Source organism: Lolium perenne, chromosome 7, assembly GCF_019359855.2.
Source record: "Lolium perenne isolate Kyuss_39 chromosome 7, Kyuss_2.0, whole genome shotgun sequence".
NCBI lineage: Eukaryota > Viridiplantae > Streptophyta > Magnoliopsida > Poales > Poaceae > Lolium > Lolium perenne.
Window position 1 is genome coordinate 2,937,605 of NC_067250.2, and position 15,044 is coordinate 2,952,648.

Sequence of the window (15,044 nt, forward strand, 5' to 3'; positions counted from 1 at the left end):
TTTGTCTTCGAGTTCCACGGTAGTTTCTCCTTCGGTGCCTTGATCTAAGAAGGGGGTTCAAATGGGATAGAATGAGTACGAGCATACTCAGCAAGTTCATATTAGGAAATAGGTGTATCATGCACTAGCTACAGCCATAGACCAGAAAGTCATAGGCCAATGCAAGTTTTTGTAAACATTTCTTCAAAAGTTTTATTTTATTCTGAAAACTATGCCCGTCAGTCTTCACAGGTTGACTAGAACTTCGTGGAGTTCCTTTCCTGCCGCGTTCGCAGTTCCCTTCCCGGAACAGGGAGTGACAGTCACAATTCTTGATACCCTCTGCAGAGGTGCGTTACTTTACCCCACAAGAGATCTTAACCATGTTGCCGGCCGAGAGTATGTCCCCGTCCACACTTCCTTTGGTGTGAGGCCCAGTATAAGATCCAAGCCAATCACTGCCTTCTCCGCGACCCTGTAAACCCACCCTTTTGTCCAACCGTACACCCCCAGTAGACTTCCCCCGATAATACGGCTTTACTCATGGTGTACTCCGGACAATCCATCATAGATCGTAGAGCCATCATCACTAACGGATGGGGATTTAAAAGGCTATCCCAACCTACAGCAGTGCCTCCAGCACCCCGCCGGCTCTACCAATCCGTTGGCGTGCAGAAGGGAAAAGATACAGCTGACTTCCCCAGAGCCATTATAGATCTCATGGATAACGCGATATGTACGGCGCTAGAATCACTGGACGGCATTGGTAATTAATCCTAGGGTGATATAACCCATTGCAATGGAACCTCCACCATATCAACACATACCATGGTTCCATTGCCCACCACATAGTCATATTCATAATTGTAAAATAATACTTTGCTTTTCAATGCATGAGTGATAAGTATAGTACTTTGCATATAGTTTGATACAAATAATCAAATGACATGAGCAAGCGATGAACTTGCCTTTCTTGACTGCAAGATTATGCAGGCAAAAGCTTCGATACGTGATAACTCCAAATTCTGAAATACCATCATCGTCCGGTAAGGACAATGTTTAAAGAACTGGCAAAGATGCTATAATGCATAGTATGAGATGCAATCGTCCCGAGCGTAGTTTAACCTCGATGATTTAGGATGTATGAGTTGTAAAGATTTCTTTAGGGTGTGTTATACTTTAGAATGGTTCTCAACAAGGTTCTTATTAAGGTTTGGTTATATTAGCATCATAATCAAGTGATATAAGACATCATATCATACACATAATAATATTGGTGGAATAATATGTAAAGAACAGTTGTCAATTTTAAGTTCTACCGAACATGGTTGATGATTACTTGTATTATACTTCAAAAGAATAACTTTTGAAGAACATATTAATTAAGAAATAATGAGTATTTCAAATAAGGATTAGGGCTTCTAAGGTTTGATTGATATTTGTACTTCAAAAGAATAACTTTTGAAGAACAGGTTAAATAAGAATATGAACTACTATACATAGGAGCTATGTAACTCTAGGGTTTACCATTGAGTTCATTTAGTTGCACTAATAGGAACTAGTTGGTTCTTAACTTGGAATGGTTTCTATATAGCAAGTATTGGTAGGTTTATTGCTATGGTTTCTTCTAAGCCTCATATCAAAGGATGGTTATCAAGATGGTTCTATAAATTAGCTATTAGGGTTTACTATGGTTTCACAATTGCTTCACTAAGTAATCTCTAATTGCTTCTAAACTAAGTGAATTATCATTTCCTAAGTAGGGTTTAGTTGAATAGGAGCATGTGATGTGATTTGCTACACAAGGTTGGTATTAGGGTTTATCATCATGGTTTAACTAGGGTTTGATGGTTGAGGTTGATTCTAATGGGGTGATACTAAGTATGATAATCAGTGGTGCTAATATATTAACAAGCTAGGGTTTATACCTAGGTGATACTAGTGAATCATATAGGTTTTAATTAAGAATAGGAACATGAAATGACAAGCTCATGTGAATTGGTTTTAGGTTGATGGATCATGATTATGCATTCATTGGTTACTTATCAAGGTTCTACAAGTAAAGCTGAAATTCACATGATCACATGTGATAAGCAACTAGGGTTTTAGAGTTACTACTAAAGTGTAATGATCACATGGGTTAAATCCTTAGGGTTTTAGGTTTGCAACTATTATGAATGAACACATGAAATAATGAAATCAAAGTCTTACTAAATTGAAACTAGGGTTTCTAAGTTATGGTACAACTCCTAAAATAGTAATTGGTAATAGAGTTGTGGTTACTAATTACTTTGAATCAAAACTAGTGATGGTTTGACATTTTATTAATCTTCACAAGATTTAATAATTAGAGTAATTCTTATTTAGGTTTAATTAAGAATCAGGGTTTAATAATTTTTATTAGGTTTAAAGTATTTAACTTGTTAACTTAAAAATGTTTAAGTAAACAATTGTTGTGCTACCAAAATAATATTGGCTTTTAATATTTTCTTGAGTTATTACTATTTAAAGAAAATGGTAAATGGTAATTTGCAAATTAGAGTTTATGAATTACCACTAATAGTTAAGTTAATGCAAATATGATAAATAAAATTAATCTTAACATTTTATTTAGTTACTGAATAGTTAAAATTTAATTTTTTGAAACTTCATTAATTATTGAATTCAAATTGTGTTTTAAATAAATGAAAAGGCATAATTAATAAGGTTAAAAATAAATGGATTTTTATTTTGACACACATTTTTGTTTTATATTTTATTTGAACAGAGTTTATTTTTGTGAGCATTTTGGTATATTATTTATATTTTTCTGAATTGAAATGAAATTTCTATGATTTTTCAAAGTTTCGGGAATTTCTTTGGAATTTGAAATTAAACTAAATACTAGATGTACCGGTTTGTTTCTACCCACACACGCTGACATGTGGGGTCGTTGACTGGGTCAGCTGCCACGATGGCAACGACCAGTCAACAACGACAAGTGGCCCCCACACGCCACATCGACTTCGCCGGAGACGCGCCGGTGAGCGACGACGACGGCGTTCTGGCCACCCCGCGAGCACGCGGAGTATACCAAACGAATCGCCTCGCCATACTGAGCATGATAGTGGTGACGCCGCCACGAAAAGGTCATCGGAGCTAGCTCCGGCGAGTGTCTCTGCGGCGGTGCACGCCGGTAAGATCTCGAAATCAAGCTACAAGAGATGCCGAGAAGGATTGGAGGGTGCTAGAGGTGCGTAATCTCACCAGGAAGCAATTGGAGTGGTCGATGGTGGACTGGAGCTGGCCCTATTTCGCCATTTCCGGCGATGGCCGGAGAAAGGGGAAAATAGAAATTGATGTTGCTCCGAGCTCCCCTTCTCGATTCCTTCCGCCAGAAGGTCCTACGGCATCGGGCGCATCCAACGAGCTACGCCACGGACTCCGGGATGCTCTCAATCGACGGCGCCATGGAGTTCGCCGGCGAACAGTGAAGGAAGAAGTTGAGAGATAGAGGGTGACTGAGGAAGAATGGCTGGGCGGCGAGACATTAGGGTTTCAATGCGGAGCTCAGGGCGTATTTATAGGCCACGACGAGGTCTATCTCGTCACCTCGCCGGCGCGATGGCCGGGATGCCTCGATGAAGACTGAGGTGGATTGGGCGTGAATCTTGGCGCGATTGGGATAAGCTCGGACGCGAGAAATTTGTACGAGGTTCAGAGATGGCCTGCGACGTCCGGCGGCATCCTTATCTTCGTCGAGGAGGTGGCAGAGGTTCGCCGGCGTCGTGTCGCCTGCAGGGAAGAGGAAGAAGACGACGCCCCTCCCTTTGTTTCGTGCCAGCGACGAAGAGGTAACCTGGGCTGGACTGGGCTGCTTGGTTCATGGGCTGGTGCTGGTGTTGGGCTGCGACGGTCCACCAGGTGAGCTTCTCTCTCTCTATATTTTCCTTTTCATTTTCTGTTTTTATTTTCTGTTTTCTAGTTTATTATTTGAATTCAATTCTGACTTCTATTTTGTTCTGCAGGTTTTCCAATTTTGATTTTCAATAGAATTTAATAGAAATACATATTGCATAGTTGTTGGATTCAAACAAGTATTTAGTCTTTGATTAAATTTGTGTTGTTGTGGGAGGTATTCTAATTTCAAATGGATATGGATTAAATGTTTGTCTCAATTAATTTTTATTTAGAAACCAAACCTATTTTGAATGATTTGAAATCTATAACCAGTACATGGTAAACATGTTATTAAGTTTTGTTATTACTTAACAATATTAATTGTTCCCAAGTATTTTATATTATGGCTAAAGTTTAAATTAAATGATAATGAGAATGGATTGGTTCATGATTTTATGTGAAGAATTGTTTCCAAAGATTTAAGAATATGGTTGGATAAATTTATGATGACTAAACTCATTTAGCCATCATTAGCTTGAATTACTTAGGATAGATCCTATGTGAAAGGGTTTAGGGTTTTGGTGATGCTTCCCTAATTGAAGTATAAAATAGGCATGAGGTATGGCAGGGTTCTAATTATAATCCAAAGTGATACTTGGATTGAAATTCAAATGTGGTCTAGGGTTTAAGTAGTGATCACCAATGTGATACACATCTAGGATCGGGTATGAGCATAAGCTTGATTATGTTTTAGTGGCTAGGGTTATCCTCCTCACTTAGGTGGAATTATGGTTTCAAGGCAATGCTAAGTTTGTATCAAGTGTTTGGATAGGCAAAGTTTAAATACAATATCATTACTACTCTATACAAGGCATGAGTATTGATTTGGTTAACTACTAATGAGTTACTTATTATTTCATGAGAAGAATGAGATCTATACATCTCTTATATAGGTTTAATTTATCAGCTCAATTTATAAAGTAAAATCATGCAATAGACATGCTCCACTTATTCCTCACTAATCTCTCTTCTTTAATACTTCTCTCAACACACTTACTTGGATTCTTAGGGTTTATGATCATTGATACGTCTCCGACGTATCGATAATTTTTATGTTCCATGCCACATTATTGATGATATCTACATGTTTTATGCACACTTTATGTCACATTCGTTCATTTTCTGGAACTAACCTATTAACAAGATGCCGAAGTGCCAGTTCCTGTTTTCTGCTGTTTTTGGTTTCAGAAATCCTAGTAACGAAATATTCTCGGAATCGGACGAAATCAACGCCCAAGTTCCTATTTTCACCGGAAGCATCCGGAACACTCGGGAAGGACCAGAGGAGAGCCTTTGGGCCCCCAGACCATAGGCCGGCGCGGCCCAGGCCCTGGCCGCGCCGCCCTATGGTGTCTTCGCCCCTTCGACCCTCCTGCGCCGCCTCTTCGCCTATATAAAGCCCCTGGATTGAAAACCCTGATACGTTCGACGAAACCCACAGAAACCTTCCAGAGCCGCCGCCATCGCGAAGCCAAGATCTGGGGGACAGGAGTCTCTGTTCCGGCACGCCGCCGGAACGGGGAAGTGCCCCCGGAAGGCTTCTCCATCGACACCGCTGCCATCTCCACCGCCATCTTCATCACCGCTGCTGCTCCCATGAGGAGGAGTAGTTCTCCATCGAGGCTCGGGGCTGTACCGGTAGCTATGTGGTTCATCTCTCTCCCATGTACCTAAATACAATAATCTCATGAGCTGCTTTACATGATTGAGATTCATATGAGTTTTGTATCACTACTATCTATGTGCTACTCTAGCAAAGTTATTAAAGTAGTCCTATTCCTCCTGCACGTGTGTAAAGGTGACAGTGTGTGCACCGTGTTAGTACTTGGTTTATGCTATGATCATGATCTCTTGTAGATTGCGAAGTTAACTATTGCTATGATAATATTGATGTGATCTATTCCTCCTACATATGCATGAAGGTGACAGTGTGCATGCTATGCTAGTACTTGGTTTAGTCTTTTGATCTATCTTACACTAAAGGTTACTAAAATATGAGCATTATTGTGGAGCTTGTTAACTCCGGCATTGAGGGTTCGTGTAATCCTACGCAATGTGTTCATCATCCAACAAGAGTGTAGAGTATGCATTTATCTATTCTCGTTATGTGATCAATGTTGAGAGTGTCCACTAGTGAAAGTGTAATCCCTAGGCCTTGTTCCTAAATACTTCTATCGCTGCTTGTTTCTTGTTTCTTTGCGTTACTACTGCTGCAATACTACCACCATCAACTACACGCCGGCAAGCTATTTTTACGGCACCGTTGCTCTTGCTCATACTTATTCATACCACCTGTATTTCACTATCTCTTCGCCGAACTAGTGCACCTATTAGGTGTGTTGGGGACACAAGAGACTTCTTGCTTTGTGGTTGCAGGGTTGCATGAGAGGGATATCTTTGACCTCTTCCTCCCTGAGTTCGATAAACCTTGGGTGATCCACTTAAGGAAAACTTGCTGCTGTTCTACAAACCTCTGCTCTTGGAGGCCCAACACTGTCTACAGGAAAAGGAGGGCGTAGACATCAAGCTATTTTCTGGCGCCGTTGCCGGGGACCAGAAAGCTACACAACAGGGATTTCCTCCCTCGTCAACCACGCGCCAGTCCTGGACAGCATCAATCATCACCCAATTTGTAATGATCAAAGTATGGCCTTCTAATAATTCATGGTTCTCTCTCCAAGATCAATTATTGGTCCATATACTTGAGTATACCTCTTTAAGTTGAGCTCTTCTGAATAGGTAGAGTTCCTCTAGGGTTTATGATCATTACCAAGTTGTAATGATCACAACACTTGCCTATCTATAATTACTAGAAGAATAAATTCTTACTTACCATCAAGTGTGAGCTAGGTCAAGTAGGGTTTAATACTTGACTTATATTTCTTGTATCATTGGTTAGTATCAACAAGTACCTCACTTGGATTTGTTTTAAATATTAAGCTAGGTTCTATTGAATGCATATTATAAGCATATGAATGGTTCTCTCCTTTCTCTCAGGTTTAATGGTATGAATTGAGAAACAAGGTTGGAATGGTCAAGGTTAATGAAGAATGAATATGAATGTTCTTGACTTGATTCAAGTATTGTAGTTGAACAAATATACCATGTGACTCATGGTAGGAACATTTATTTAGTAGAAGACATGGATAAGATAAGTAAAGAATAGTTTCTTAATTAATTGTGTTCTATGATTTAGGATTGAATAATTATTCATGTGTTGTTGTAAGAGATGGCATGTTGAGATCCTTTATAAGATCTTGTAGTTAATCCTTACTTAAGGTGTTGTTTGTTGTAAAACTAATTCCATTTGATCTAGCCCATAGATCAAATCATCTCTACCCAAAACAAGGTTTTAGCAAAGATCACAGTGAAGTTTATAGCGCTTGACTTGATGATCTACTTCAGTTCCAGCAAGTCAAGTGAAACTTCAGTTACTGTGGTAAGTTTTATTTGAAAGCGCGAAAATTCCCCGGATTTTCTATGCATGAATGCAATGCACACTTCGGTGTTCTCTCATTTTGTAGCCTCAAAACCTGGGATATTACATCCAGAACCCTGGCGACGAGGGCCTTGGCATGCTGGACGAGGATCGCGCCGTCTCCAGTTTCATGGAGTTTGGCAAGGACGGCTTGAGCGGCCGCGACATTGTCGGCCGGAGACGAGTGTAGAGGCAGGCCGTTGGCGTCGACCTCCGCCCGGGGAGCTTCAGGTGGCGGTGGGGGCGGTGGTGGTGGCGGTGGCGGCGCTCCATGCGCTGCTCTGCCAGCGGCGGCCCGACTTGATTCTCGGGATGTCGGGGTTACGGACTCGGGTGACCCGGACTTCTCCATCTGGGTCGTCGAAGTTGAGGCGGGCGTTGGGGAAATCCCGCGCGCGGGCGCGCTCTAGGCGCAGGCGATTGCGCTGTTGACGGTAGTGAGACACAGCTCTCACTTCATCTTGCTCGAGGCGAAATTTTTGCCGCTCGGCGAGCTCCTTCTTCCTCTGCTCCTCAAGGGCCATCCGATGCGCCTCGATCTCGGTCGCGTTGGCGGTTGCTGGGAGGGGCGTGGAGAAGGGGTCGTTTGGAGGCACTTCCTCACCTCCCGCCATGAAGACGGCGATCGGGTACTGGTAATGCAGGGCGTCGACGGAGCCCGATTTGGAGTCGCTGCCGAAAAGAGGGAGGACGGAGTCGTCCTCGAAGTCGCTCGGGTGAGAGACTGGGGAGATGGAGTCATCGACCGACGCCGCGGTGATGGAACCAGCGACCGACGCTGTGGCGGTGGACTCGGCGACTGATGCTGCAGCGGGGGACCCGGCGACCAGCGCTGTGGCCGCCGAGTCGGCGTCATCCTCCAGGGCTGACTCGCCCTCGACGTAGACTTCGCCGGTGACCGGGAGAGTGGCAGTGAGGAGCTGTCCCGGCGCGAAGGGGTCGTGCAGCTGGCCCGGACGAGGCTCAGTGGGGTCGCTGACGCTGGCGAGCCCGATGAAGAGGTTGATCGTGCCGACCGGCACCATCCACACATGCGTGAGGGTTGCGGAAGCCGGCCGATAAGAGCTTGGCTGGATGTGGAAGAAGTTGCCCGTGGCGATCATCCTGCCGGAGACGATCGGCCGGCGTGGAGGCGAGTTTGGCCGACGTGTAGGCGAGTAGGGCCTCGCCGCAGCTCGAAGGCTTGATGCCCCATGCCCCACGGTGGGCGCCACTGTCGTGGATGTAACCACAGCAGGTAGTACCGGGGGGTAGCACTTCGTTGATACGGGGGCAAGGAGACACGGCCATCTGCGGGTCGAGGTGCACAAGACGCAAGGGGTTTACCCAGGTTCAGCCCCTCCGGAGAGTAAAAGGCCTACGTCCTACTAGATCTTATTGCTCAGTGGAGAATTACAATGGGGGGGCTCAGTCGGCGGCTACGCCAAGAGCTTACAGGGGGGAGATTGGATCTCAAGTAATGTATCCTCTAGGGTTTAAGCTCGGGGGTTTATATAGGCACCCTGATCTAGGGTTACATGGAGATAACTCCGAATCATAACAGTCGCTACTAATCCGGGATTCGCCACCCCTCTCGCAATCTTCACCCCGGGATCACGGCCTAGTCGCCTTAGGGTCCAGCCGCTTGGGCGATCGGGCGGTCCACCTGAGCCTCCATCTTCATGACGAGTGGGACTGGCGACCCACCCCCTATGGGTGTATCCCCATCAGCACACACTACTCCATAAACTGGAATATTTTGAGGACACGGAAATTAATGAATTTACCACCCGCCATAAACTGGAGCCATGATCCAATGATCTACTTCTGCTTCAAGAATTGCTCCACAGAAGAGTCTTGGCTCCACGGAATGGGCGCATCATGAGCATTTCAGAGTTCCGCAATCATCGTTTGTGCTAGCAGTGACATATATATGGAGAGGTGAGTTTATCATCTTCTGTACGAAAACATCCTTATTCTTCTTCAATGTGATTCCCAAACAAAAAATGTTATATTTGACACAAGTGCCACAAACTAGAGTTAATGAACAATAGTTTCAGTCTAGGTGCAGGAAAATTATCAACAACAGCTGAACCCGAGAACCCTTGATCTCGAAAGAAAAATTGCAATAAATATTGAAATATTTTTTTAGCAAAAAGAACCATGTCAATTCTATTACGAATTAACAAGTTATGGCATGCCAAATTATTATATAAATATGTTTTTATCTTTATTAAATAATTGCATAAAAAGGAAAGGCCAAAATTATGCTTCTGCTCGAGGTAAGTTTATTCTGCTCAAACGGAAAACGGTAACGGTTAGGCCTAACGGTCTAATATACTGAAAGCAGGGCATGCATGTCGGCTAGTAACATTTTTAACGTAGATTTTGCACAAAGGAGCAGTGAATCTCACCGACGGGCTTGAACGGTAAGGGACAAGGCACGACATGCTACATTTACTAGTTGGCGGACTTGATAATACAATGCAGACAAAAGACTAGGTGGATGATCGAGATGGTTGACACAAACAGAAATATTTTCTCCGGCGGCTAGTTGAAGTCTACGATGTCCCACTATTTCGATCCAAATCGATGTCGACAAGCTAGGAAACATCACTAGAAAGCTGGGGTTGCGAAGGGTCAATGATTGGGCGCCTATTACCAACTCGGTATGGTCTCGTCGTGAGTGGTGGAGCTCCAAACTAGGACCATCGAAGGAGAGTGCTCCGACTCAGTTCCTTCTCCCAGGGCGAGATTGAGCATAAGGGAGTGTCGTGCATATTCGTCGAGTGAGGTTTGGGAGAGATCAATACTAGGAGTTGTAGGTAGTACAATTGCAGAAGACGTGAAGCGCCAGCCCTAAACGTGTTTGCTTGGTAGTGGTGGGACACACTCACACACCAGTCATCGAGGTGGACATGATTAGTCAACGGGGTTCGCTTCACCTGTCTCCGACATAAGACACACTATGAACGTTGCGTCCAATCCACAACGGGGTAAAGTCTACCTCCAGTTCACCTACCGTAGCATTAACAAGCGACGGTCCATCATGCCACCGAAAGCCACAAGTATATGCTTGCATGGTGATATTTCCTTTCATGTGACACCGTGAAAGCTGATCTGGTTTGAAGGCACTATTGTGTTGCGTCATTCTACTCCTACATAACCGGCGTTCGTGATATATATGCCACACACTCTTGTCGTGTTATTGTGTATGGTATACATGTTATAACTTCACCTTTCTTTCGGCTTAATTGTTCGCATTATATCAGTAGATGATCAATTGCACTGACTTTTGTGGAATAGGAAAACTATAACCGTAGTTATAATGCTCCCTTTGTTTTAATATATCCTGCATTTGGGATTACTACAAGGATTATAATGTCTTTAAGGCAGCTAATTAAAGGGTTTTGACAGGCTCCAACTAGCCTAAGGAACATCTATTGTAGTTTCACCTGTAGCACATGCCTAGGGCCGGGCCGGTCCTGTGTGTGCATAAGCACTCTGGTAGCTCCAAACTATTTTTACGATTTTTAAATGAAGTACAATACATTAATATCAAAAGTGTATCAAATTACACTTGGTCTCTTCAACAACATGATAGAAAATATTACAAAATAAAAATAGAAAATAGAAAAGTTAGCGCACCAACACTGGTAGAACCACCTTCCTAGACAACATATAGGTTGAGATAAATGTTCTCCAGTAGCATTGTCTTCAAAAAGGAATCAACAATAAAGGTACCTCACTATTTTAGAAAAGTGGGATATGAAAATGAGACATATGCATCATAGCTATAGGAACGTAAATATTTCTTGTTTTCCGAGGAACACAAGTAACCCTTGTTTCATTGACATCTCAGTTATTTTGCATCCAACGGATCAGCCAGCAGCCAGGTTGGACATGGGTGCTCCAGGAGGGTTCCGGAGGTAAGTGTTGCAGTAAGTGCATGAAACATGATGTTGCGAGATGCGACTCCTGAACAAACATGTTGAAAAGTTGGATGCTAACATGCCTTTCCCTTTGGTTTGATCACTTGCCCACCACGCCTCGATTGCATATGCATGAACTAACATGCAAATTCACACAGAGAATATCATCAATCAATACAGAGATTGAGAGGTTTTCCATCCTTTTCAAGAAAATGCAAAAAATCTTGGGAAGGTCCATAGTGCGAAGATGAGGAGGAAGGCGAGAGGCAAAAGCCGTGCCAGGGTGATCCCCTTCATCTTGTCGGCTAGACGATGTGTTGATATATAAAAAATTCACATACATGTGATATTATACCAATTTGCATTATTATTGATTTGTTCTATCTTTTGTGCTGTAAGGATATCCTCACCTCGTCAGATAAGGATGACCTTTTCTTACAGTTTTAAATACCTGCTTAATTCTATATCCCTTGCAATCTTTTCTATGCATGTTTGAGTTCGTGGCCATGTTTTCCGGTAATTAATTTTATTTTGGTTATACCATTAGCTAGCTGATTCATTTAGACTAGTGCAAATCTGGTGACAACACGTAGTTACAAAGCAAATTGGCAACCCATTTGATGACAGTTGGACCATGTCCAGCCCAAGACAATAGTCAACAAACCTGAGAAACACCACAGTTTGCAAACCGCCCTGGCAAAGGGGTGCATATATGTTCTGGTTTAGTGTTGGAAGTATACTACTCCCACCGTCTCATAAAACTTATCTCAACTTTATCAAAATTTAAATGTATCTAATGCAAAATAATGTCTATATACATTCAAATTTAGACAAAGTTAAGACAACCTTCATGAGACGGAGTAATAAACATGTTAGGATTTTTTTTCACTAAGAGAAGATCAAATTGAAAACAAAATTTGCAATTTAACATTCATTTTCCCAAAACATAAAGCATGGCCGTTCCATCGCCGCGTCATGGACGCACACACGTCAGACATCAAAGTGGACGGTGATGGCAGATTTGACAAAAAAGAAGTCGTTTGGGCTCACATCAAAATTTTCATGGCGCAACTTCTAAATCCCCACCATCACATACACTTCTTTAACTCATACTAGTATACTACCTCGGTTCGGAAACTAGCTTTCTTAAAAATCTTATATTGTAGAACGGAGGTAATTAACTATAGAAAAAGGAAAGATTCTACTTGTACCCCTTTTGTGTAGAGCAAAAAGACAAGTATACATTTATTTCCTAGAAATAGTTTTTTTGAGCGTTTCTTACATGGAAAATTCAACATTTGATTGATCTAAATAGTGCCTTTATTTGATCCAGTTTGAAAACAAAACACATGCCAGGTAGCTATGTTTATCATACAAGACAACGCATTGATGATTTGATCCGTATCTTCATAGAGGAGACGAAATCGTGTCGTGCGGCCATGATCGAACTCCATCTTCTATGGAGCATGTGCTAGACATGGAGACGACGTACTCATGCGCGCCAGCTGAGTTGGTTCATCTGAGCGCTCTGCTATAAACTTCCTTTCGCTCGCTCGCGATCAGGACGGCCAGGGCGACGAAAACCGATCGGCCGGAGCATGGCCACGAATCGGGCGACCGTCGTCGCGGTGGTCCTGATGGCGGCGGCTCACCTGACAGGCGCCAGCTTAACTCAGCAGTACTATTCGCCACCGCAGTCGAGTCCACCGCCACCGCCGCCCCAGTCGAGTCCGCCTCCCCCGTCACCTCAGCCGAGTCCACCGCCGGCGCCGCCCCAATCAAGTCCGCCTCCGCTGCCCCAAGCGAGTCCGCCGCCACGCCAGTCGAGTCCGCCGCCGTCGACTCCAAGTCCGAGCAGTTACGGGGGCTTCCAAGCGTCTGGTTGGCAGGACGGCAGCGCCACCTTCTACGGCGACGACTCCGGCCAAGGCGACGACTTCGGTACGTACATGGGATCCTGCATGCATGCAAGTAGATGGAATGGAACGTGTCACGTACATACAACCTGCATGATGCACGTTGCATCGTATGAGTCCAATTACCAAACATTTGGGCAGTTTTGGATTTTCATACTCTTTATCTCCCCACACTACAGGAGATTCTGGCAATGCCCGTTAGGTGAGGTTTCTGAGGACACGTGGCGCGGCTCTTTGCCGTGTCATTTTTCTTTGTTGTGTGTTTTTTTGGAATTTTACTGTGCTTACTTCTTTACCATGTGTTTTTATTGCTTTAACCGTGTTCTTTTTTATTACCATGTAACTAGCTATGTTGAACACGACAAATGTTATGTTTGCCATGTTCCGCGATTTTTGAAGCACTGCAAAGTAGTAGACACATGGCAACAACAGATTTTTCCATAGTGCCAACCGTAACCTGATTGATGACTTCATTTTCCGGTTGCCTTCGCTACGATGTGATCTTTAACGTAGTTTGTGTGTCACGCTTTGATCATTTTTTCATCAATAATTACTAGGCTATAGTTTCATACTTATCAAAAGGTTATTACATCCACTTCGTTTACTAACATTAGTTACCATCCATTTAAGACTTGCATCATTTTTTTCTCCCATGCTACCTCTTGAAGATAACATTTCAACACTCTCTTTGTCTGCACTAATATTGAAATGTCTAAATAACATATAACCATACGTTATAGTAGAATCTAACACTAGAAGCTAGTATGGCCATCATCATATATAACCTGGTGATTTTTGGCAGTAAAGTTACTTTCATCAAAATTTGATCTTGTCTTGAAGCACTCATGCATAGTGACGCCGATGACATTAATCAGAATGATTACTTAGTCACTGTTGGGATTGTCTAGAAGATAAGTAGTAACATATTTAACACTAGATAAAAACTCATCTATGGACATATCCTCTTTCAGTGTGTGAGAAGGCCAAAAACTGAAGCCACCAAAAGGCAAGCATGACCACGTGTGTTTTGTAGAAGCTAAAATTATTGATAACGTGATTGCATACATTGCACATGCAGGCGGTGCGTGCGGGTATAGTGGCAGTGACATCGCGAAGCTCTATTCAACGAGAACGGCGGCCCTCAGCACGCCGATGTTCTCCGATGGTGATGGGTGTGGGCGGTGCTACGAGATCCAGTGTGTCAAGTCCAAGTGGTGCACTAAGGGCTCCCCTTCCATCATCATCACAGGCACCAACCTCTGCCCGCCCAACCAGAACAAGCCTAACGACAATGGTGGCTGGTGCAATCCTCCGCGACAACACTTTGATTTGGCGCCTCCATCCTTCAAAACACTTGCTGACAAGGTCGCCGGCATCATCCCTGTCCAATTCCGCCGTGTCCCCTGCCAGAGGTCTGGCGGAGTCAGGTTCTGCGTCAAGGGAAACAACAACTGGCTCCTACTCCACGTCATGAATGTCGCCGGTGGCGGTGATATTAGCGAGATGGCTGTCAAGATGGCCGGTGGTGACTGGGTACAGATGTCGCAGAATTGGGGCATCACATATCAGGCATACGCCGCGATGGACAAATCCAAGGCCCTCACTGTTAGGATCATCGGTGGCTCCTCGCCGCAACAGACCATCATAGTCGCTGACGCCATCCCCGCAAGTTGGTCTACTGGACTCTGCTACCAAGGATCAAATAACTTCTGGTGATCCATATACATGCTCCCTGTTAATTGTAGTGCATCAACTCGATGCATTACTTGTATTAAAAAATTAAGCAGTTTACAGGACCAGACTCTTAATTTTCTATGTTTC

At 43.6% G+C, this 15,044-nt stretch overlaps 1 protein-coding gene across 1 annotated transcript; it reads left to right on the forward strand.

Moving 5' to 3' along the window:
- Positions 1-11,278: 11,278 nt before the first annotated feature.
- LOC127324041 (expansin-A17-like) lies at positions 11,279-15,044 on the forward strand. The gene is made up of 4 exons (XM_051352139.2): positions 11,279-11,304; positions 12,871-13,188; positions 13,403-13,425; positions 14,302-15,044. The coding sequence occupies exons 1-4, from the start codon at positions 11,279-11,281 to the stop codon at positions 14,937-14,939; spliced, it is 1,005 nt and encodes a 334-aa protein (XP_051208099.1). The 3' UTR covers positions 14,940-15,044.

Coding starts and splice junctions, on each gene's coding strand:
- LOC127324041 (XM_051352139.2), top strand. CDS start 11,279: ATGGGTGCTCCAGGAGGGTTCCGGAG. Junction 13,189..13,402: donor CGGGGGCTTCCAAGCGTCTG/GTTGGCAGGACG, acceptor CCCACACTACAG/GAGATTCTGGCAATGCCCGT. Junction 13,426..14,301: donor ATTCTGGCAATGCCCGTTAG/GTGAGGTTTCTG, acceptor TTGCACATGCAG/GCGGTGCGTGCGGGTATAGT.